A 26,111-nucleotide genomic window follows, 5' to 3' on the forward strand; every position below is an offset into this window, starting at 1 on the left:
GAATTTGTTACAATATTGTTTCTGTTTTATGTTTTGGTTTTTTTGGCCCCAAGGCATGTGGGATCCTAGCTTCCCAACCAGGGAACAAACCCACACCACCGGCACTGGTAGGCGAAGTCTCAACCACTGGACCACCAGGGAAGTCCCTATAAGGTTCTTATAAAGAAGTAGGCTTGGAAATCAAACAGTCTTACTTTGAATTAGCATGTTTTAGTCAAAGGTATGGAATCAATGCTCAAGTATCAGTTAGGAACTTCTGTAATGCCCTCCAATGCCAAGTGACCACTAATATTCTATTTCCTACTATGATGAACCCTTGATGAGAGGCAGAAGGCATAAAGAATATTGCCAGCTATAAAATAAATTGCACTCCAATGTCTATGATCGCTAAAGATATATCTTTTTTTAATATAAGAAACTCACTGAATCAAATGAATGCTAATTAAAGCAAATGTAGTGTACCTAAAACTGAGGTAAGAAACCTTTAATTACACAGGAAATCTGTGGAAGGATTAATCATTTTAAGAGAAGAATCATTTTTCCAGTAACCCCACTGCTATGAATGATATCTTCATGAGCCTGGGCCACCTTCTCCAATGGATATTGGGGACCTATTACTGGTCTCAACCAACCAATTTCCATTCCAGCTTGAAGGGCTGCTGCAAACTGCTGAAATTCCTCCTGAGGAAAAGAAAAAGTTTTTTCAGTAGAGGAACACATGACTTAATTTTCAGAAGCATTAAAATTTTTCAGAATCTAAGAGAACATTAAGAATTTCTCACAAATATGTAGCTTTTGTCAGCTTGTCCAGAACTACAAAAAAAGTAGTTCTCTATAGGTTAACCATTAGTGAAATTTGTCTGTGACGGTCTCAGTTTACAAAATATCTATCGTCCTGAAGTAATTAGTAATTGCGAATAGTATCTCCTTTCTCTTTCATAAGTGCCTTGGCTTGGAAAATAAAATTATATTGTCACCCTATCTTCTAGGGATTATCTTCTAGGGATGTGATCTTCTAGGGATTCATCCTTAACCCACTTAGATAACTAACTTTAACATCTACTTAAATTTTCAGTCTGCCTGACTAGACAAAGTATATCAATGTTTAAGGTACCAAAATCAGAGACACTTCTTTTCCTACCTTGGTGGATGAATAGAGAGCAACTCCTATTATGCTAGATTCCTTTGCCATGGTGTCCCGTGGGTTTATTTCAATAGGACCCCTGCTGCCAACAACCTAGTATGAAAAACAGCATGTCTATAGTTAAAGATGACTGCAAAATAGAGTTAAATTATGATAAAACTACAAAGTGGTAAAAAAAAAATGAAATACTTACTATTACTCGTCCTCCATGTGACAAAAGATTCAAATCGTTGCTAAGATTTACATTAGCTAGCATTTCAATAATCACATCAACTCCTTTTTCACCAACAGATTTCTATATAATATAAAAGAATGCAGAGTAGATTAGGAAAAATAACTGTTATCATAGTCCCATATATTACAGAGCTGTGTTTCAAATGACATAAGATGCTATATTTTAAAGACTAATAATGCAAATTTTAAGATAACGTAATTATATAGTGATGCTGTAATACCAAGGTACTAGCCACAACATCTAAAATGATAAAGGTCTGTATTAAATAAATTGCTATAATGAAATAAAATTTGTCCAGAATTTTCAGGCGCTTAGACTCAACTTGACTATAAAGTACTTTTTCCTTAGCTGAAAATCTTCTATCTTCAAAATGTACTTCAATAGAGAAAGAAGGAACAAATCAAAAATCCAAAACTGGACATTGGTTTTCCCATTTTTATTAAAAAACAGAAAACAAAATAAAAAAATCACTGGCTGTTTGCTGTTGCAGGATTTTGTGTGTGTGTGTGTGCATTCAGTTTTGTTCTAAGTGGTCTACAATCAGCTTGGCAGACTATTTCTTCTCCTTTGGGCTCTCAGATGTCGGTTCCTAACATCTAAAACTGGCTCTTAAATAAGCTATACATATCTACCTTATATTCATTTATTTTAACAAAAAAATGAATACCTGTGTCAGGCACTGTGAGAGGTACGAGAAATGCCAAGATGGACATAAAGAGCTCAAAACAAAGTGAGGAAGATGGAAAACACTACAATCTTCGCTGTGATGTGATGGACTAAGTACTATATTAGCAGAAATAAACCACAGGTTATGGAGGGAATAAAAGTTACAACTCTGATCACCTGTAAAGGTCAGAGAAAATTCCACAGAGATGATGACCTGGGCCCTGAGGGATGAGTCAGAGTTCCTTTAGTAAAACGGAAGGAAGAGGGCACAAGAGGAAGTTAGACATGAGGCAGTCAGTCTGGACAAAAGAAACAGAAAAGCAAAGATGTAGGGACTAAGAGTACAAGTTGGAACTGGAAAGTGGCCCAGCAGAGCTGGAGTATGTATTTGGGAAAGAGATGGGGGTGCCGGAAGAGGTGGGAGACAAGAAATTGCAAATTGGTTCAGACTGTGAAAACACATCAAATGCATGTTAAAAGAATTGGACTTTTGGGGGCAGGTGTTCATTAATTAATTCTTGTGCCAGACACTGTTTTAGGCACTGGAGGTACAGCAGGGAACAAGAAAGACAAAAATTCCTATTCTCATGGAGCTCTCATTTCAGTTATTTCTGAAGACTTTTTTCTTTCTTTCTTCCTTTTTTTAAACAGAGAACCAAATAATGCTGGAGACAACAGAGAAGACAGAGGGGAGATTAGCTCAGCTGGGAATAATAGTCAAGGCTGAAGAAGAAGACGACTAAACTAAGTCACAATGATGAATGGAAAAGAGAAACAGAGACATATATGAAAGGCATGTCAGAGATGACACTGATAGATGAGGTGACCAATTTGATGGGTAGGAAGGAGAATGGTGATTAAACAACAGGGACAGGAAATGAAATGTGGGTTTCTGTCCTGAGGAGCCAGATGAGTGTCAATATCTAGTAGGCTGATGGCATGAAGGAATGAAACAGGCCAGAGGTAGTGTTGGAAACCAGCAGTATAAGGGTGTGTATGAGATGAACCAGGATGGAGGTGCAGCACCAGAGAAGATTAGAGAGCAAGGGGAAAGACCTAAGGAATACCAACATTTAAGTAAAATGAAGAGAAGGGAGACTGAAAATGAAGTCAGAGAAGTAAGAAGAGAGCCAGCTTCTAGGAGGCGTGGTCAGGGTCAAACAGGATGAGGACTGAGCCAAGAGCAGCTGACTGGTAACTAGGCGCTTACCAGCACCCCTGACAAGCCGTGTAAGTAGCTGGGGTGGAAGCAAAACTGCAGTGGGAGGTAAGGAAGTAGGAGCAGTAAGTACCCCTGACTTTTTCAAGAATGCTGTGGTAAAGGAGGGGGAAGGGGAGATAAAAGGTTAAGAGAATGTTTTTGGAGAATGAGAGAGACTTAAGCAGAAAGAACCAGTAGAAGAGACGGAATTAGACTGCAAAACAAAAACATATTCTTAAAATAACTGACAATTTTTCATCTCTGATACTGGTATCATGAGTGCATACTCAATCAATTTTAGGTTCCCTCAACATATAACAAAGGAGTGCCTTTACTCAGTTTTTTGGCAAGATGATTTAGGGGTAACAAACTCTCGGTCATATTTTTCCTCAGTTTGTAATGACATTATTTACACAGTAATCAGTACCTGGAATATACCAATTCTTTCTCAACATGAGCAAGTAGTTTGGGGATCAGCAAAGTAATAGGTGTTTAGTAAACTGCTACTATAGCACAAATGGAGAACTTCAGAATCTGTTTGAATTCCATTGCAGCAGTGGAATGGATGCAATAATAACTAAATTCTATCTCGCGCTTTGGATGAGGTAGTGCTCACTCCTCCAAAGTATCCAGTAAACAAGTAAACTTTACTCCCTAGGCTAAACAGATCCAGTTTTTAATCTGTGGATAACTTCTCTTCTATGGAAAATATACACCAATAGAAATTATATTAAGACTACCTTTTTGTGGCCAGAGGTGGGGTGGGGGTGGGGGATGGGTGACAGGGGTAAACGTGGGATCAGAAGGTACAAACTTCCAGTTGTAAAATAAGTAAGTCATGGGGGTGTAATGCATAGCATGGTGCCTACAGTTAATGACACTCTATTATATATTTGAAAGTTGCTAAGAGAATAGATCTTAAAAGTTCTCATCACAAGAAAAAAGAATTTTATAACCGTGTATGGGGACAGATGTTAACTAGACTTGTGGTAATCATTTCACAATATTCACAATATATATTAAAAAAAGAAAAAAACTGCCTCACAGCTGCAAATACAAAGCTGTGGCTTTACTTAAAATGTGATTTGCATTAAAGAGTACCAGTTTTTATAGCTCTAAGCCTCTAGAGAGGCTATATTTTACTTAGTAAAAATAAACAAGACAGAAATGATAGTGAAGGTTTGAAAACTAGACATCTCTGTTAAATTAATTAAATCTTTAAAACACACATAAGCAAAAAATTAATTATCAAGCTAAAATGAGAGTAGTTGAAAAGAGAGTAGTTGAAAAGAGAACTTACAAAAAAAATGTTGTCTCCCATGAAACAAAATTTTACTTTTATAAAATTATAGAACAATTTTACCTTAATTTTATCAATGTAATTAGCTTCTTTGTGATTAAACACTTCGTGGGCTCCATTTTGCAAAACAATCTTTTGTCCTTCCTCGGTACCAGCTGTGCCCAAAACCTTTAAGCCATAAGCTCTAGCAATTTGGCATGCTGCTATTCCAACCTGAAAAACAAAATATGGCCCAACATTTTAGATTCTTTGCATCCCTGTAAACATTTATTAAATACATATAATGAACTTTAGGTTCTTCTAGGTTCTAGCTATTGTTAAGAAGTTTAAGAGCCTAAACAAAGAAATAAGAACAACAGCTAACGATTACTGAGCATTTATAATATGCCACGTATTACACTCAATACTTCCTATGTATTGCTTCATTTCATCCTCACAAGAAGCCTATGAAGTAGATATTGTTATTGTCCCTGGTCCACAGATGAGAAAATTGAAGCTTATATATATGGAAACAGGAGCTGGCCCAAATCAGATTGCAGAGCTTGAGTTTGTAACCACTGCACAGAATGTTCATTTAGCATCTGCTTTGTGCAAAAGATACAGGGTTTAAAGATGATGAAAATGTGCTCACTGACTTCATACTTTAATTGTACATATAAAATATTACATAACAAAGGTAAGGTCTCTACCACTTAAGTGGAGGAGACAGGTACATACATGAGCAAATTAACTTATTCATTAATATGATGAATGTTTATTATTTATTATGTGCAAGACATGATTCTTCATGCAAGAAACTTATGTTCTAAGGTAGGGGGAAGATAATAAACACATAAACAAACAAATGAATAAAGTAAATTCAGAAAATGAAAAGTACTTGAAAAAAATAAAATAGCCTATTGGGTTATAAGGAGATAGGGAAAGTGGCCAGTTAGGTCATCAGGAAAGGCTGCTCTGAAGAGGTGGGACCTGAATGAAGTGAGGGGCAAGCACGTGACGGTCTGGGAAGCCTGCTGGAGATGTTGTAGGCAGAATGGCCATGGCTGAATCAGGAATGAGCTTGGGGTCTTCAAAGGTCATAAAGAGGGTCAACGTGGGACTTCCCTGGTGGCTCAGTGGTTGGGAATCCACCTGCCGGTGCAGGGGACATGGGTTTGATCCCTCGCCGGGGAAGATCCCACATGCCCCGGAGCAGCTAGGCCCATGTGCCACAACTGCTGAGCCTGCGCTCTGGAGCCCGCTGGCCACAACTACTGAGGCCCGCATGCCTGGAGCCTGTGCTCTGCAATGGGAGAGGCCAACGTGGTGAGAGGCCCACATGCCGCAACGAGGAGTGGCCCCGGATCGCTGCAACTAGGGAAAGCCCATGTGCAGTGGCAAAGACCCAATGCAGACCAAAATAATAAACAAATAAATAAATTTATTTTTTTAAAAAATGAAAGAGGGTCAATGTGGCTTGAGGGCGGGACATGTGGGACAGCAGAAGATGAGGCCAGAGGGGCACAGAGAGGCCAAGGCACACAGGGCCTTGGAGGTAAAGGCTTTATATTACATTTAAGAGCCATGCAGAACTACTGGAGAGTTTAAGCAGGAGAGGGATATGATCCACATTAGGCTTTTAAAAGAAATTCCAATTATATGAGAGGCAAAAAGAAGGTAGGGGGAAATGGGATTAGGAAGACCAGGCCTTCCTTATAGATTGAAGGTGGAAGGTGAGGAAAAGAGAAAAATTAAAGATGTCGCCCAGGTCTTTGGCCAGATTAACTGGGTAGATTGACTGGGATAAGGAAGATTAGAGAGGATCAAGTTAGTGAGAGCATCAAGAATTCACTTTGAACATGCTGAGCTGTATATTGTTGTATATTGATGTAAAGTCATCAGCTGAACATGGGTATGGGCTAAAAAGAATTCAGAATTGGAAACGTAAATTTGAGATTCATCAGTTTACAGATGGTATTTAAAGCCACGGGACTTGATGAAATCACTAGAGCACTAGATAAATGTGCTTAGTATAAAGGAGAAATAAAATTATTTTAGAAATTTAGATAAAAGCAATTAATTTAATTGCAATACTAGGAAATACGTTTGATCACATGACAAATGAATGGCACAGATAAGGGTCCCATACATTTAGAGCAAGCTTTCTCAAACTTGGCACTATTGGGTCGGGTAATTCTTTGCAGTGGGGACTATCCTGTGCAGTGAAGGATGTTTAGCAGCATGCCTAGCTTCTATCCACTGGATGCCAGACCCCTTTACCCAGTTGTAACAACCAAAAATGTCCCCAGACACTGCCAAATGTCCCCAAGGGGGAGAAGAGATGATATAAAATCACCTCTTATTGATAACCACTGATTTAAAGGAAGGTAAAATAATTATAGATTGGGCATGATAGAAAAAGAATTAAAAGTGAAAAATGATGATAGAAACTAATTAAAATTGTAACAGAATCACAGACTCCCAGGCCTGAAATAGACCTTAAAGATTGTATGGCATATGGGAGTGATGAGCCTGAACCCACTTGGGTTATGGTGAGGATCTGTTTGATTTAACCAAAACAAACACTGGGAACTCACTGTCTACTGAGTGCAACAGACATTCAATTCCATGAAATAACAATACACTATGTGGTTAGCATGACTGATTTTTGCTACTTTAATTTTCAATTAAAAAAACAGGGGGCTTCTAATAAAACCACATTTTAACCTAAGAGTTAATGTAAATATACCTCCTTATGCTCTAACTACTTCAAAGGGGCACTCAGTAGCTATTTTAAAGGCCCTGTTTATTCTATTCTTGTCAACAATTATACTAACAATATTCCTTCAATAGATTATACATCATTATGTGTCAACTATTTTTTCTCCTATTTATTTTGCTGACACTAAAATAGGGCACTCCTCACCAACATATCTGAATAATAGCCGTGTTCATACATTCTACACCATTTTAAATACACAACATAATCCCAAAGGAATTTGATTTAAATGAGGACAGAAAGTACAAACAGAAGCAAGACAAAACCCAGCACTGTTTCCCTCTGATAGGGCAGGGAGGATCAGAAGTGCTTCACACACCAGGTCGCCAGCCTATCCCTGCCAGCCAAGGATTTAACAAACTCAGCCAGCACAGAGAACAGTGCAGATTTTGCCTTTTAAAAAAAATCATGGTGAAGCAACCTGGCTTTTTACAAGAGAGTAAAGGGAATAAAAAGAGATTTTCTTTAAACTCTTCTCTCCCCTTCCTACTGAAATCTCTCCCTTTGATACAGAGCACAAGCTTAGCTCTCTGAAAGCCAAAGCAATTTAAATACATGAATGTTTGACAGATTCTTTAGTTATTTAGGGTTAAATTTAATTTAACCCCAAAATAGCCTCTTCGCTGAAGCTAAACAATGGGCGTTTTTTGACAAGGTATATCTGTCATATTTTCTCAAGCCCCAGAAAGACAATCTTGGTGTTTTTAGAAAATAGTCTGATCTGTGAAATCCTTCAGAATTAATCTATTGAAGGTACACAGGAAGCTGGGTGTGAAACCTGGTGATACATTCACATTAAGTAACAGATATGCAGAGGTCTGAATTTTCTGTTTGTGTTATCTGGCCACTTTTAGAGGTAAATTCACATTTTCAGGATGCCTCTCATTATTCTGGGAACAATGTGCCATTAATAGGTTACTTCTGGGCTTCCCTGGTGGCGCAGTGGTTGGGAGTCCGCCTGCCGATGCAGGGGACGCGAGCGGCTGGGCCCATGAGCCATGGCCGCGGGGCCTGAGCGTCCGGAGCCTGTGCTCCGCAGCGGGAGAGGCCACGGCAGTGAGAGGCGCGCGTACCGCAAAGGAAGAAAAAAAAGAAAAACAAAAAAAATAGGTTACTTCTTTCCATCTACTCTCTGGAATACACAGTGCCCTGAAAGGGTTAAGCAGCTTCCTCAAGGTGAGCCATCCAGCCCCAGGCCCTGTATTTTAAAAATTCGAAATCCTGTCTCCAAAATTTCTAAAGCCTTTACCTGCAGGATAGAGGTCATGTGGATTTCTTGTTAAATTCCAACCTCAGAGCTCTAACTTTTCCTCTAAGCTCCTCAGAGGCAGATTGACAGCCAGTTTCTTGAAGAGGCTTCTGACAGCCTTGCATTGCGTGATTTCACTGCAGGGCTGATTTTATAAGTTCTGAGTTCCCCTCCACCCCAGCCCCATTAGCATTTTAAGCCATGGGTTGTGGTGTGAAGGACACAGCTGTATACTGTGTACCCCACGAATGTCATCAGAGCGCAGCTGGCGAGGAGGAAGGGAGCTAGAAAGGACAAAGACTCGCAGTGTGGCTTTGCAGTGCTGTCTGGGGCAACAGCAGTAAAGCTTTAATGAGCCTTAGTTTCCTTATCTAAGGGAATGTGGAATTTACATTAACCTTAAAGAACTGTTTAAAATTCTAAATAACTATTCTTATAACATTCACTACTTGAAGAGAAAAACAAAGCCAGTGTATCTTGGTCCATACCCAACACAGGTGGAAAACCTAATGCATACGTTTTTGACCTGGTAATCTATTGAATTTATTAACCAAGAAATGCTAAACTAAGGACAGGGAATCACCTTCAGAAGACGGAATTTAAAGGAGCCTCGCTACAGAAAGAAAAAAAGCACCCTTGACTATATTTACAAATTTGGCTTTTAAAAACAACTTAAAGAAATACAACGTGAAACGCACAAACGTAAGCTCTTTTAAAAATAAACTTAAAGAACAAATACTTACCCCTCCACTAGCCCCATGAACCAGAACACTTTCTCCAGCTTTCACACGGGCACTGAAAAAGAAAGCATAGCTTCATCACCTTACTCTGGAGCTAATTAAGCTCAATGCTTGTCATAATTCTTAAGAGAACTCTACCCTCAGTTCAACTAACACTTACCCAGAGGAAACTCATCGTGATATATAACCCAAGATATTCTCCAAGCTCCACAGGATCAAACAATGGTTCTTCAGAGCCACAGATAAAAGTAAACCTTCAATTCACTTATTCATTCAACAAATGTTTACTGGGAGTCTATCACGTGCCAGGCACCGTTGGGATGCCGGGATCACGTTATTGGGCTACCTTCTCAGAGGGCTTGTTGGTGTGTTAAGTGAAATTGCTTCACCTAGAGGAACTGGAGTCTGCCATTCATTCCCACAGAAAGTGTCGCAAAACAGGGTCATTACAGCTCAGTCTTTATTCCACGGTAAACACAGAGTAATACCCAAGTAAACATAGCAGCTACTGCCTTCCTTCTCCATGTCTTTGAACATCTGGCTGCACAGCCTCTAAGCCCTCGTTTCAGGAAGCAATGCTGAGTCAGCGATGGTAAGAGAGTATGAAACACAATAAATCCTGTCACACAGGTTCCCCTGTCAGCCCCTAAAATGTCCAGACCCTCTGGTGAAATGACATATTCTTTTTACTTCTGGTTCATACCACTGTTTTTCTATTACACTGAAAACACGGAACGTGGAACGTGCAGCAAGACAGAGAGGGATGCCTTATCATTTCAGATGGACAAGTGCTGATGTCACAAGCCAGCAACCAACGTGTGATCCAGATCTGACGGCCAGCAAGGATCCTTTACTTACCAGGACAGTAGGGCGTGGCCACCCTGTACAGACATTATGTTCAATCTGGGAGTGAGAACACAGTAACCTGGAGTCCTGCTCAAGCCCCCGTGCCAACAGCTGACAAATGACAATTGTGAGTCAGTAAATGAAGTTTCTCCAACATGCTTGCTTGGAGATGGGGGGTTGAGGGCAGTGAGTTAAACTGAGGGTTTGCAATGATAAACTGAGATAGGTATTACCAAAACACTTGACATTTAAAAAAGTAAAATACAAATGTAAGGGAATAGGATTACTAATGTTATGCTATGGGTCATGAAATACTTCCCAATGATTTTTTTTAAATCTTATAAACAGGGCTTCCCGGGTGGCGCAGTGGTTGAGAGTCCGCCTGCCGATGCAGGGGACACGGGTTCGTGCCCCGATCCCGGAGGATCCCATGTGCCGCGGAGCGGCTGGGCCCGCGAGCCATGGCCGCGGAGCCTGTGTGTCCGGAGCCTGTGCTCCGCAACGGGAGAGGCCACAGCAGTGAGAGGCCCGCGTACAGCAAAAAAAAAAAAAAAAAAAAAAAAAAATCTTATAAACAACTCCTCACACACTAAGCACATTCTCCTAAACCTCTAGGCCTGCATTGAGTGGAGAAAAAGCTGGCTGACCTTCTCCTGGATCCCCATGGCTACGATCCTTCTATCCTTGTGTAGGGTCACTGTGATGGTTAATTTTATGTGTCAGCTTGGCTGGGCCATGGTGCCAGATATGAGTCAAACATTCTGGATGTTTCTGTGAAGGTGCTTTTTTGGATGAGATTAACATTTAAGTCAGTAGTCTTTGAATAAAGCAGATTATCTTCCATAATGTGGATGGGCCTCACCCAATCAGTTGAAGGCCTTAATAGAACAAAGACAGACTTCTCCCAGAGCAAGAAGGGATTCTGTCAGCAGACTGCCTTTGGATTTGAACTGCTACTCTTATCGGGCTCCAGAGCTTGCCAGTCTCCCCATCAGGTTTTAGACTCACCAAGCCTCCACAAATCAATCTATCAATATACACATTCTGTTGGTTCTGCTTCTCTGGAGAACCTTAACTAATAGTCCTCTGTCCCTGGGGCCCACAGCAGGCCTGGAGCATGTGGCCTGGCCTTCTGTGCTGCTGTAGTACCCCATTGTAGTTACTGAAGACTAGGACCTGGCACATAGGCTTCCTCCTCCACCCCAAATCCAGCCCCAATCTGGGAGATTTCAATATTCACGGGAGGAAAACTACAAATCACAATTCCTGAATTCTCCTCTGCTTTTACCACTCTCTCCCTACACCTGGTAGCCACCCCTAACCATTCTACCTGAGGAATATCAGACACTAATAAGCAATATTAACCTCCTATCCTGATTCTGTAAGCCCATACTCTCTCAAAACTTTTTCTTCAGCTTCACAGATCGCTGTCTCTCAATTGCTCCTTTTCGGCCCTCTTGCTGCTCCTGGCCTCACTTCCCTCCCTAGTCAGCCTGGACCCCATGGTACAGTGCCCCAACTTCTCTCTGTCTTTCTCCTTCAACGTCCCACCCCCCTGCCCACACACAAACTTTCCATAATTACACTACCTCTTCCAGGCTTTACAGATGAGTGCTCCTTTCGATCTGAAGCCAATCTCTCTATCTCTGTCCTAAGTCCTCTCCTTCTTGCCTTGCTCAGGGTCTTGTTCCATCTGCCACTCCGCCCTCTCTTCCAAGCCTTCCATCTCTCCCTCTCTGACAGATCCTTTCTCAGCTACAAACATGTCCAAGTCCTGTCCATCCTTAAAAAAAACCTTTTGTTCCCACACTCTCCTCAAGTACTCTTCTACCCCTTCCTGCCCGTCTCCCCCACTTTTTAAGAGTAGTCTCCCCTCAAGAATCGATTTCTTTTTTCCTTCCTCAACCCACTCAAACAAGCTTCTGTCCACCACTCTACTGAAAATGAACTGACGAAAGCCACCAATGACCTCCTAATTGCTAAGCCCAGCTGGTATTTTTTCCCAAACAGCCCTCACTGCTGCATTTGACAACTAGCTTACCTCCTTGTTAGCAACATCAACTACTACCCCTAACACTACCCACACTGACTGCACTACTCGCATACTAAGAGCCTTACATGCATTAATTACCTCATTTAATTCTCAGCACACCCCATGAGGTACGTGCTATTATTATCATCCATGTTTTTCAAGTCAGTAAACTACAGTTGAGACAGGAAAGCAACTTGACCAGTGGTAGGTGGAGACAATACTATAACCTAGGTCTTCCTGTCTTCAACACCTACGAGCTTAACAGATGTTTAACAGACATGGTGACTCTGGACCCTCTTGCCCTTGGGATACACTCCCTTTGGTTCCCTTAGGACTCTGTTCCCTACGTTTGCCCACACTCTTCAATGTTAATGCTCACTAAGGTTCTAGTCTCACTCCGCTGTTCTTCTCACTCCCTGAGGGATTTCAATGACTTTCATTTTGTCAGCTCTCACCACATGCTGACAGCCCCAAATTTATACCTCCAAGCTTCAAGCTTCAGACTCTTTCATCCGACAGACCACTGGACTTCTCCATGACAATGTCTGTCTTAGTTTCACATCCAAACCTGAACTCAGTTTCCCTTTGAAACTTTTTCCTCCTTCTCTTTGTCAAGGTAAACAGTACCCAAGTTTAAAGCTGTAAGTATTCTTAAGCTCTTTCTCTCCCTCATTCTCTACATGCAGTCACCAAATATTTCTGATTTTACCCCCTAAACAGTTGTCCTTTCCTCTCCATCTCTACCACGACCCTTGCTCTAGCCCTTAAGTATTGTTCCTAGAGGGTACTTCTATAAGACCCTCCCATCTCCTTCTCCATTCCTGTCATCAAATCCATCCTTTGCATAGCAAATAGGTGATCTTAATGAAACACAAATATGACAATATCACTCTCCTGAAAAAAACACTGTATGACCCCCCCAATCCCTTACAGAACAATGTGTGAGCGCTATAATCTAGCTTTTTATTATCTGAATCCCGCCTATTTGATAATGGCAGCTAACATTTATTGACAGATTACTATGTTCCAAACTTATTCTTCAGCACTCTTTGCCTTGAAATCTTCTAACGAAAGCAAACTGCTCTAGCTCTTGCTCCCCAGATACCATGATGTTTGCCCCCCACACCAACTATTCCCATTGTCTAGGATGCCCTCCCCACTCCCAGCTACCCTTCCCCAGGATAAGTCCCTCTGATCCTTTTCAAATATCTAGGGAATTTAATTACAAGATAGATTCTCAGGTATCATCCATGGAAACTGACCAGTGGGTCTAGGGTAGAGCCCTTTTAAGTTGCAGCAATTAGGTTCTGGAGCTGGATAACAAGATTTTTGAACCATGGCTTTAAAATAATCCAAGTCTTACATCTTGCCAGGAAGCCCTACCTCATCACCACAGGCACATCCTTTGTGATCCCATAAATCCCTATGCACATCTCCACCACTGTCCTTTCCAAATTATACATCAATGTTATTACTCTTACTCCCTTACTCCGTCCCTTACTAGACTGTGAGCATGTTGAAGACAAAGACAGTGTTTTGCTCTTCTTTTTTTTCTTCAGTGATTAGAATAATCTCCCAAATTAGCAGTTTCCGCTCCATAAATCTTAATGGGAACCAAAAATGACCGACGGTGGACGGGTGGTAGGAAGCATAAATTATATATTATCCTCCTCCAGTTAATGCTGCCCTCCTCTAGTGCTGATTATAAAGCTGACAGAGTGTGTTATTACCTGTGAAGCAGAGCTCGATAAGCAGTAAAATACGGGATCCCGATGGCAGCTCCTTGTTTAAAGTCCAGTTTTTCTGGCAGTGTGTAAACAGTGTCATCGGCTGCCAGAGCATACTCTGCGTAGCCCCCAGAGATTGTGCTGGTAGTGAAAACTCTGTCACCTTTCTGGGGAAAGCAGTAAATTAATAAATGCTTTAGGGATTAAAAATCATGTCAAAATGGGTACGCTCCTTTATAATGCAACCTTTATAACAAGAAATAAATGAGTATTTATATATTGTTTTCTACATCCTAAGGTCTCATAAAAATAACTTCAAAATACCGAACATTTTAAAATGTTCTATTAATGGGAACTAGTAAGAAGTAAAATCAAGGGAAATAGGAAAAATAAAAGAATGTCCAGCATGGTCTAATAATAATGATAACTAACCTTTATTGAGAGCTTGCTGTGCTAGACACTGCATTAAGTGTCTAATGAGTATTATCTAATTTGATCTTCATGACGGCCTATGAGGAAAGTACTTTCATTATCTCCCTTTAGATAATCCCACTACACAGATGAGGAAATTGAGGCACATACAAGTTCAGTAATTAGCTCAGATCAAGTAGTTAGTAAATGGCAGTTAATATAAACCTTTTTTTTTCTTTTTTTGGTCCAAAATACTAGGGAGAACAAATAAAATGTAAGGTTTCTTCCACACACCAAACACCTGTTCTAAATCTTTTCCAGAGATTTGTTTCTGTATTTCCCTCATTTTTCATGCATACACCAGAAAGCAGGCAACTCTGCCTGGATCCTGACAGCAAAGATGAGCCAGGACAGATGTCTTCACCTGTCACAGAACCAGAAACATAAAAACTCTCAATAAACGTCTGCTGGGTCCTTTCTACTGGAAAGCAGATGCATGACTGAGGGTAAGGTAAGGCACCACACAAGCACTACAGGCCTGCCCAAAGTAACCTGTGCACTAGGGAAATTAGACTGCCCAGTACAAGCACCTCTCCTAACTCCTATTTCTTTTTTTTCTCCATAATACATGGAAATCTTATAAGATTTCTTTTTAATTGAGCATGCAATAGGCAACAGATTTGTTGCCACCTATGTAGGATTACAGATTCAAGAATAAATATATATGATAGTGTACACACACATACACAATAGTTTACAAAGATACAGGAAAATAAAAAACACCTGTAGAAAATATTTTTCATGTTACTTGTTATGCAGGTCAGCCTAAAACCAAACTTAGTGGTCAAGTTTGAGAAAGAACGGTCTTCGGGCTTCCCTGGTGGCGCAGTGGTTGAGAGTCTGCCTGCCAATGCCGGGGACACAGGTTCGTGCCCCGGTCTGGGAAGATCCCACATGCCGCGGAGCGGCTAGGCCCGTGAGCCATGGCCGCTGAGCCTGCGCGTCCGGAGCCTGTGCTCTGCAACGGGAGAGGCCACAACAGTGAGAGGCCCGAGTAACATTAAAAAAAAAAAAAAAAAAAAAAGAACAGTCTTCCATTCCTTTTGGTAATATAAGAGTATACTGTACAATGATGAAAATCATTATCATTTTTTGCCTCTTCTCATTATTGCCCCCCTGCAACACACACACCCAAGATAAGGTAAGAGAATACAGTTTTTCATAATCTATTTCACAGGTTTATTAAAGAACTAGCCTCAACAATCTCAATGTAGTAGAGAGAATATGAACATTAGAGTCTGACATACCTACATTCAAATCCCGGCTCAGTCATTTATTAGCTGAATTCTATGTCAGCTATGAATTACAATAAAAGCTAACTCCTATTTCTTGAAGAGAATAAAAAAGGAAATATTCCTTGGAATAAGCAAAACAGTAAGGCAATAATTCTCAATATACTTAAATTTGCCCTATAATAAAGCACTATGTGGTGAGGTAGAGATAAAAAAGGTTCAAAAGGTCAAAGACAAGCATCACTGCTTAACAGTGTTGCCTGCAAATGGTCAAGTATGACTAATTTAAGATTAATTCTGTTTTTACAGCTTAAAAACACATTGCATTGATTTCAATATAATTCAAACCTGCTCTGAGAATCCACTATGGAAAGTAGTACTTCAAGTTCTGTGATGGATATTAATAGCAAGACACTCTCCTTAATCTCAAGCTTCTTAAATGCTAGGAAGAGAGAAAAAAAGGACAGAAATAATTACAAAGCAAGGCAAATATGATGGGCCATCAAAGATAGGCACAAGAAAAAGGAAGGAATTATTTCTAAGTTGAAGGACTCAAGAACAGCTTCACTGAGAAACTAGTATTTGAGGTAGGCTTTGAAGGACAGAACACGATCTTGAATTGAAAACCAGACCTGGGAAAAGTCATTATGGATGAAGGAAACAAAGTACGTCAAGGAACAGTGGCAGGAATAGGTGCTGAGAAATCAGCAGCATTCATTCCCAACGCATAAGTAGTTTAATGTGTGGAATGTAATAGTTTCGGGAGATAAAATGAAAAGAAATGAAAGCTGGAGGGTAAAAGCCCTTGAACCCATGTTTATAAGTTTCAGTTTAGTTCTGCCACGCAGAAGAGCCAATATGAACAAAGACACAGAGATGAAAGAGCATGGGATATGCAGGGAAGAACAAACAGTTATTACTAAAGAATAAACTACAGGGTGAGAAGGAATGGGAGGTAAGAATGGAAAAAGATAGGTGGGGGAGAGAGCACGAAACAGTCTTCTTTCATAACATAAGCAGTTCCAGCAGTACCTTGAAATCTACAGAGAATTAATGCAAGAATTAAAACACAGATGTATAACAATCATAAGTACATTTTAGAAAATTACTCCTTATAGAGCAAGGATAGATTCTCAGGGGAAGAAGGGAGGGTGGTAAGTTGTATCTATTATAGAAATCCAGGTAAAGGACCATGTAAGATAACCGGAACTACACTACAGGTAGTGGGGAGGAAAAGAGGAGAGAGGAAACAGTTCCAGTAAGGGAGAGCTGAGTGAGGGAGAGTGAGTGGAGAGGTAAGCCTCAAACCCCAGATGTCACCAAGACAGTCACACGAGAGAGCAGCAGATCTTCTGTGAGAAAAGATGAGCTCCCTTTTAGACACAATGAGTAAGAGGTTCCTGGAGGTTGCCGATGTGGGTCCTGTGCCCTGAAACACAACCTTCTGTGATGATGTAAATGCTCTGCATCTGCACTGCCCAATAGGGTAGCCACTAGACACCTGGGTCTATTAAGCATTTGAGTAAATGAACTTTTAATTTTAATTGAATTTGAATTTTAAATAGTCATGTGTGGCCAGTGGCTACTGTATTTGGATAGCACAGGTCCAGAGCTTATTGGAAGATTCTAAGCTAAGGATATCACATGTGATAATGGAAACCAAGGGCATGTATGAGACCATCATGAGGGAGAAAATATAAAAAGAAGAGTCTAAGTAGGGACGGCGAGCGCTGGGCAACACACCAAGATGTGAGGGGCATGCAGAGAAAAGGGAGCTTGAAAAAGGATGCCCAGAGAGGAAGGGCGAGAGAGGATGTCACAGGAGCTGAAGAAAAAGTTTTTTTTAAGAAAAGTAAGTGGCTGAGAGTGTCAAATGTCACAGAGAAGTCAAGAGAGATAATGACATAAAAGGGCCCATTAGCTCCAGCAATATAGAGGCCATTAGTGACATGAGCAAGCATCGTTTCAGTGGAGCGGTGGGGGCAGAAGCCAGAGTGCCACAGGTGGAGGAGTGGAAAACTGTAGGAATTTGCCTGGCTTCCTGGGCCCGGGCCACGTTAATCTTCGCTGTCTCAGTTCAATTTTGGTAAATGTGCTGCCATAGTTGAGCAGGTCAAGGAATCATGAGGAAAGATGAAAGAACATGAATATACTATGTTTTTTATGTCTTTTGGCACATAAATAAAGAAAGCCCTGATCATAACATTTTCATTGACTCGGTCACCTTGGTCTGAGTCACAGCTCTAAAAATGTAGAGCTGACCTTGCATTTTTTTCATCTTTTACTTTTTTTTTTTTTTTTTTTGCGGTACACGGGCCTCTCACTGTTGTGGCCTTTCCCGTTGCAGAGCACAGGCTCCAGACACGCAGGCTCAGTGGCCATGGCTCATGGGCCCAGCCACTCCGCAGCATGTGGGATCTTCCCAGACCGGGGCACGAACCGGTGTCCCCTGCATCGGCAGGCGGACTCTCAACCACTGCACCACCAGGGAAGCCCCATCTTTTACTTATTATTCAAAAGAATTAGCCTTCCCTGTATTCTGTGAAACTAATTTTATAGAAGGAATAAAAAACTATGCTGGCTGTGTATTACCAAGAGTTAGGAAATAGTATAATTTCCTTGCTTCTTTTCTTTCCTTACATATTTCTGTCAAATCAAAGGATCATAGTTCAATTCTGCAGGGATATGGAAACACAGAAATGACCTAGCATTTATTCCCAACAATCAGACAAGCAAGGTCTCTGGATAAAAGGTAATTTCTTTTTTGACTAGAGGAGTCCCCCAAGTGGCAGAAATTGTGTAATGGGGCCTTTTAAAGACTTAAACACAGACACATTTTAAAGCTATGTTAAAATGTTAAACAAATACATACATATTAAGCTAAAATAGAAATAATTAAAAATGTAATACCTTGAAAGCAGATACACTCTCTCCAACAGCTTCTATTATTCCAGCCACATCTAAGCCAGGAGTATAGGGTAGAAGTGGTTTTCTACTGTAAGTACCAGAGCGAATATATGTGTCCACTGGGTTTACACCACATGCTTGGACTTTAATTAGAACCTGCAATAACAATGTACTTTAGTTCAAACAGAGCATTTAGGCATTCATTCAGCATTACGCTAGGACTGTAGTGATTATGGGAGCTATAAAAATGGTGAGGAAAACCCTGCCTTCAATGAGCTCACGTTACAGTTTTACAAACCAACATGTACACACACTATAATATATAAAATAACTAATAAGAACCTGCTGTCTAGCACAAGGAACTCTACTCAGTACTCTGTAATGGCCTATATGGGAAAAGAATCTAAAAAAAAAGAGAGTGGATATATATATATATACGTATAACTGATTCTCTTTGCTGTATACCTGAAACTAACACTACATTGTAAATCAACTATACTCCAATAAAAATTTAAAAAATAAGGCTTCCCTGGTGGCGCAGTGGTTGAGAGTCCACCTGCCGATGCAGGGGACATGGGTTCGTGCCCCGGTCCGGGAGGATCCCACATGCCGCGGAGCGGCTGTGCCTGGGAGCCATGGCCGCTGAGCCTGCGCGTCCAGAGCCTGTGCTCCACAACGGGAGAGGCCACAGCAGTGAGAGGCTCGCGTAACGCAAAAAAAAAAATTAAAAAATAAAATAAAATCTGAGTGCACTCATAAAAAGAAAAAATAAGATAAGACAGAATGGTTTATGTGCTATATTATAACATTTGGGGAAAACAGTGGTGGAAATATGAGCAGATGTGTGGCAGAGACCACTATGTGCTCATCAAATCTATTTCCTCCTCCTCCTAGGCAGGTAGGAAGAATATTCCTTCCTGGCTCCTTCACAGTCATGAGTAGCCAAATGGAATGTGAACAAAAGTGACGAGAGCTACTTTCAGGCTTGGCCCACAAAGACCTTCCTAGGCAATTCACATAGTGTCTCCACCCTTTCATAGCAACCTCAGAAGAAAGGTGTTGAAGGTGGCAGAGCCACATGATGGAAGAAATCCAGGTCCCTAAATCACTTTGGAGAACTCTATCCACCAACATTTTAGAATTGTGGAATTTAGTGAATGAGACATCATTTTCTATTGTTGAACCCTTGACGTTTTGAGGCTACATCAACAATAGAAGCTAATTTTACCTTAACTGATACAGAACGATTACTTCTGCTATAAAAGTAAGGAAAGGTCTTACAAAGGAAGTGTATTTGAGCTAGGTCTTAAAGAATGAGTAGAAATTCTTTCAGAATGGGAGAAAAAGGCTATTTCAGGTTAAAGGAATAGTATGTGCAAAGACAGAAGGAATGACAGGACCTCTCGGGGAAACCAGATAAAGCTTGAGTTGTTACAGCAGTCTGTTGAGAAGGAATGATAAGAAATAAATCTTTGCCAAATTATGGCCACACTGTAAAAACTCTCATAAAGCTTGCTAAGGAAATTAGACTTGAGAGCCATGGAAGGTGCAATAATAAAAATATACAATTTTTATTGAAAAAGTATATTGTTGAAGTCACCAGAAATGATTAAACTCTGCATTTAAATTTTCTTATATGCAAAAAAGCATGTATGCAGAAGAAAATTATTTTCCCCACGCAAAAAACAAAGATCATGACTGAAAGTCTGTAATAGAATAACTTGTTCAAACTTACTTATGACTCCATTCAGAAAAATCCAATTATACAGATGATTCTCAACTTTAAAACTTTTCTTACAAGATGTTATTCCTTTTCATACATTTACTTCACTAATTAGAATTATGTTAGCCTTGTCAGAGTTTATAGATGCAAACAGTGTAAACTCTGTCCTAATTCAATGTCTTTATAAAGCATTGTGAGTTTGCTTCTTTCGAACATTAGCTTGATGTGCTAGAGACACACACTCAGTGTAATTATTGCCTGTTTTTAAGTAATGATTTCCACCTGATGGTCTTTCGGAATTGGTATGGCAACATTCGACTGGAGTTTCAGCACTTCTGGTCCACCAAATTCAAAAACTCTAATAGCTCTCATCAACTTCTGTCCAGTCGCCATGGTGACCTATTTACTAAGGAAAAAAATTAACATATTGTCATATTGTATCTAGGATATCACTATGTTTCTTTCCCTGGAGGGAGAAGATCAAACAATTTTTCAAACAACAGTTTAAATCATGAGCTTACCACTGATCTCATTTCATGTTTGAGGACCTTTCATCTTACAAATCCTTCAGCTACGAAGCAAAGTACTTCATATTATTTCCTGTAGGGATTCAGTGCCTTCAACAAGGGAATCAAACATACAAACAAAAACATCTGGAGAGGTGAAGCATGATACAATATCTTAGGTTTCCTTTGGTGTAAGCTTGGGCTGCAACATCTTGGAATTCTAGGAGCTAATTTAAGTTTTCCTAACATTAGATAAATATATCTTCTTTTGTTAGATTATGTAATATTTCAAATATAGAAAGAAATATAAAGAATATAATAAACATTTACCTGCCACCCAGCTTTAACAAGTCTTAACATTGTAAAAACCTAAAACACGTAGATGTAACCAAAGCCTCCTGTACCCATCCCCAATCCCATTTCTGTCCCCCAGTTTTAAGAGATGACTATTCCCATAAACTCAGTGCTCATCCTTCTCAGGCATGATGTAATACCACTGCCACATGTATTTGCATTGGTAAACAATATGTGCTATTGTTATTGTTTTGCATGTTTTCAAAGTTTATTTAGATTGGATCATATTGTACTGAATTCTGAAACTTGCTTTTTCTTCTCAGCATTAAGTTTTTGAGATTTATCAATGTTGAAACACTTAGTTTTATGAAGCTCATTCATCTTAGCAAAGAAGAATAAACATTATAAACTAAAAACACTGCTTTGTATGTAATCTTTTTTAATCACGAGGGTAATTTATAGTTAACCTTTCTCTGCTACCACTGTTAATATTGAAATGAAAACTCAAGAGTTAAAATAAGTTTAGAAAAGGTAAAGAATATTTATATATAGAATTGGATAACTTTGAAAATCTTATACCTATAGAGATGCAATGAAAGGGCTTTGACTGATCTCCATAATTTTATTTGTGTGTTATGACAATTTCTTGAAATTAACCATATCAAATATCGTTAGACTCTGCCACCACCGAGAACATCTTTGCTAACTTCTGGAATAATCATATTCACCAACCACGAGCCACTGAAACATCAAAAAGAGTTGCAGAAACTAGGGCTTGAGATGAAAGATCTTTACTGTACTGCAGTTCAACACAGGACTCCTCAGAACGGAGCCCATGATAACTATAAAGTAGCCTTCCATGTGTGAAGGGAATCAAAGCACTTTGATGGTATTAATGGGAAGTTCTTGATATAATTAATCAAAAGTTGTGTCATTTTAAGACCCTTTATTTAAAATGATTTAATATAGTACCTAGTACAGAGGAGAAAGTAAACTCTCCATTGCTAAAAGGCTGTTTAGCAATGACATATCCTGAAGAGCAGCCCTCTTATAAAAAAAGGGGGGGGGGCAGGAGCAGGCATAAGCCTCACTGCACTGTAGAGCATCAAGCAGTCCTAGGGTGAGAAGTCCTGTGCAGGGAGCTAGGACCAGGAAAAGGCAGCTCATGCCATACCTACCCAGCAGTCTCACTACTGCATTTCTATTTGGGTCTTCGCTCAAGCTGAGTATTTCTTACAGAAGAAAGTGAAATATATACATAAAGAAAATAAAACAGAAAAAGAAAAGGTTGCACAGATCAGACTTTTCCACTCTGAAAATAAGAAGATAGCTTTTTTGTTTTTTCCCTTTTGTCTTCAGCATGGTGTTGTGGAAAGAGAGTGGGCTGTGGAATCTGACAGCTCTCAGTACGAATCCCAGATCTATCACGTACTAGCTGTGTGGTCTTGGGCAAGGCAGTCACTTGTTTTGAGCTTCTTCATCTGAAAACTGAGTTCCACTCAGGGTTACTATGCGAGAGACGGCAAGTATCAAGCACAGAACCTGACAAATGTTTACTCCTATATATAGTGATATCACGGTTCCTTTCCCATCTCTTTTCTCCTTTCCAATTTCCTATTCGTTAAAATATCTTTGGTTCTATAATTCTATAGTCATCTTTGATTTAATGTGACAATATTTACAGCACTCTTTTTGTAAAATCAAGTCCTTAGCCTCAAAGAGTTCACAGTCCAGAGAATCATTTAAACAAAACACTAATACCAAACACGGGTTGTTATTCATTCAACATGTATTTTTTGAACGTTAACTGTAAACGAGGCAGGCACTGTACCAAACTCGGAGAACACAGAGGGCAAAGAGAACAAGCCCCACCCCTCCCCAGCTCCTGCCCACTCCGCCCTCATCTCCCCCAATGCACATACACACCACGTTAAGAGGAGTAGCTCTTTTTCCATTTTCAATATCTACTTACTTCCTACCTATTTATTTCTTTCAAGTTCTCGCATCTATCTTTTCACCAACAGACATCACTGGTGCCCTCAAAAAGCTGTAGCAATAATAAAAGCAAAATTACCCTGAAATAGGATCTGTCAAAAATATCTAGCACATACATTTTTCCCCTCACTTTTGGACATTTGTTAAGTGGGAAGAAAAGAACAAAGGAAGGAGGAGACTCATCCTTAATCCTGGATTTAGAAGACCCCCCTGCTTTGTCCAGTACTACACCTTATCCTATAGAGCTCATAAAGAAACAGGGCATGGGCCTCCCTGGTGGCGCAGTGGTTGAGAGTCCGCCTGCCGATGCAGGGGATACGGGTTCGTGCCCTGGTCTGGGAGGATCCCATATGCCGCGGAGCGGCTGGGCCCGTGAGCCATGGCCGCTGAGCCTGCGCTCCGCAACGGGAGAGGCCACAACAGTGAGAGGCCCGCGTACCGCAAAAAAAAAAAAAAAAAAAGAAAAGAAACAGGGCATGACCTTGACAGCTCTGACTTCTACTTTGTTTCTGGCGATCTTACTTCCCACTGAGCCTTTGCCACCATGATTGATCAGGCTCCAATCTGCACTCATTGCCTTTGACCCCCCTCAACTACCCACAGGATCCTCATCTGCTTCATAATATAGGTACTATGCTAAAAAAATAATTAAAAGAATAAAATAACACAACCCACTAATAGTAATTACAATTCTTAAACCCTTGCGATACCTGATTTCTTCTAAAAAGCACATCTTTCACACCCATTGATATAATTTTCACAATAGGTAGAAAAGCAACAGTTATTAAAACCACCATTTAATTGTATGCAGAAGTGGAAATAAAATCACCATCCATGTTATGGATTAGAAAACATTCAAGGGGTTAAGAGACTCATCAGGGTCACACTGAAGCACAGCTGGAACCCAACACCTTAAATGTTGTTAGGTGTTTTTTTCCCCTTACTGTAAAATCCTTTTCATCTCACCTTTTGAAATGCTGGCATATAGGACCTTTAATTTCTTAGAGATTGCAGGTAGCATTACATATTTTATGATTAAGGTATCTGCTCTGAGTTTGAAAATTTTCAAATGCCCATAAGTGAAGGGTTCTACTAGAGATACACAGGATGTGATTCTATTAGGAAAACTACTAATTTCCCTACCTGTAAAATGGGGCCAATACTCCCTAGCATAGGGTCCTTGTCAAGATGAACTGCAACAGCACATGGTTAGTGCTTCAGAGCACGCCTGACATGCTGTAAGCTCTATTATTCAGAGTAAATCATTTGCAGTCAGCAGCAGGCTTGTCACACTGCTTGTGTTTTTTAATTAAGCCTATACTTCAAATAGGTTTTTCTATATATCAAATATAAACTTTAAAGAACTACAGCACCTTGGTTTAATGTTGGTTTTACTTTTTACCTCTGAAAGGTTGCCAACCATACTTTGCAAATGGAGGAAATACATAATTTAAAATTCTTCCTCAAACAGTGATCTTTTCCAAGCTACACTTGAATCCATTTGGTTTAAATGAAAATTAAAGAGATAGGGAAAATGTGGGAAATATATTTTCACACAAAATGAACAGATCAATTCACAAAGCCAAAGCAAAGGCATATCATAAAAGCAAACAGAAAATTCTTAAATAATTCTTAAGTAAGCATTTCTAGCAAGAAAAAAAACTTGGAGAATCAAACATTACAAAATGTATAGCTAGTGGGAAGCAGCCGCATAGCACAGGGAGATCAGCTCGGTGCTTTGTGACCGACTGGAGGGGTGGGATAGGGAGGGTGGGAGGGAGGCAGATGCAAGAGGGAAGGCATATGGGAACAGATGTATATGTATAACTGATTCACTTTGTTATAAAGCAGAAACTAATACACCAATGTGAAGCAACTATACTCCAATAAAGTTGTAAAAGAAACATTACAAAATGTGCTGCTTTTGATCAAGAATGACTCATGTCAGCATATTATTTATTATTCTTAATCCAGAAAAAATTTTAACAATTAAAACTAGTCACAGAAAAGTCTCTTCCTGGCCATGTGACCTTGTCGGGTTACTTCACTGGCCTGGATCTCAGTACCCACTTCTGATAAGAAGGGGTGGAGGAGGAGTTGAATAGATAATTATTCTAAACCTCTCCAGGTATTCTGAGGAAAAGACTGGATGGAGCAGAGCTCAGTGGGATTTACTACTGCTGACCAGACACTCATGGAGCATCCCAGTGGTTTCAGTGGGAATGACACCGCCATTTCTACTAGTTGCGGACTAACAGTCCAAACCTTAGCCTTTCAGTGGTTCAATCATTAACACACTTTTCTTGGTCACTGAGATAAGTTTCCTCTAGGAACTGCGTAAATATCCCACGATGTGTTCACAGGGTGTTTTGTTAATTTTCTTTCTTTGGAAGATTCTTCTAGGTGGGAGCCATGGCGGGGGGCGGGGAATGAAAAAAATCTACACATTTCTCTCCAAAAGTAAGACGGCAACTCTGATGGCAAAGCAGGAGGAAAGGCCAGACAGAAAGAGCCCTGGGAAACAGGAGCCTGAAAGGAGAAATTGGTTCCTCTGGCTGCCTGTGGAGGGGGTCACAGCAAACGCGCGCGGCCGCAGGAATCCAGATCCCAGGCCGGGCCGAGGGGAAATCTAGAGGGAGGACAGGCAGGGGGAGCGGGATGGGGGGAGGACCAACGGGCGCTCCGCCGTGGGACCCGAAACGCTCACCCTGCCAGAAAGCAAAGCCGGGATCTCAGGACCAGCAAGTAAAACTGCCCTGGTGATTTACGGATGACCAACTTGTAGCCCCTGGTGGGGAATAACTTCGGCCACGAACACCTTATTCACTGGTTCTAGGGGAGGACGGAACGCAGGACAGGAGCGCAGCCAAAATCCGCCTCGGTTCCTTTTGGACGAGCGCGGGGGAGGTCCGCAGCCTAAACTAAGGGGGCTTTTTAAACCACTTACCCGGTTCTAGAGTGGGAAATCAAAATCTGTGAGTGTTCCCTCAGGCTCCACGGTAAAAAGGCACGGGCCGGGTAACCCGCGGCGCTTTCAGTCTCCGCCTCGCCCCGCCCCCAGGGGCGGGCCCGAGGAAGGAGTTTG

General features: G+C 40.6%; 1 protein-coding gene across 1 annotated transcript; it reads right to left on the bottom strand.

Moving 5' to 3' along the window:
• Window positions 1–379: 379 nt before the first annotated feature.
• CRYZ (crystallin zeta) lies at window positions 380–26,082 on the bottom strand. The gene is made up of 9 exons (XM_060089969.1): window positions 25,974–26,082; window positions 20,514–20,637; window positions 18,512–18,664; window positions 13,902–14,065; window positions 9,297–9,348; window positions 4,610–4,759; window positions 1,338–1,439; window positions 1,142–1,237; window positions 380–681 (listed from the first exon to the last, which is right to left on the bottom strand). The coding sequence occupies exons 2-9, from the start codon at window positions 20,622–20,624 to the stop codon at window positions 517–519; spliced, it is 993 nt and encodes a 330-aa protein (XP_059945952.1). The 5' UTR covers window positions 20,625–20,637; window positions 25,974–26,082; the 3' UTR covers window positions 380–516.
• Window positions 26,083–26,111: the final 29 nt, after the last annotated feature.

The sequence above is a fragment of the Mesoplodon densirostris genome, chromosome 2 (genome assembly GCF_025265405.1).
Source record: "Mesoplodon densirostris isolate mMesDen1 chromosome 2, mMesDen1 primary haplotype, whole genome shotgun sequence".
In the NCBI taxonomy this organism is placed as follows: domain Eukaryota; kingdom Metazoa; phylum Chordata; class Mammalia; order Artiodactyla; family Ziphiidae; genus Mesoplodon; species Mesoplodon densirostris.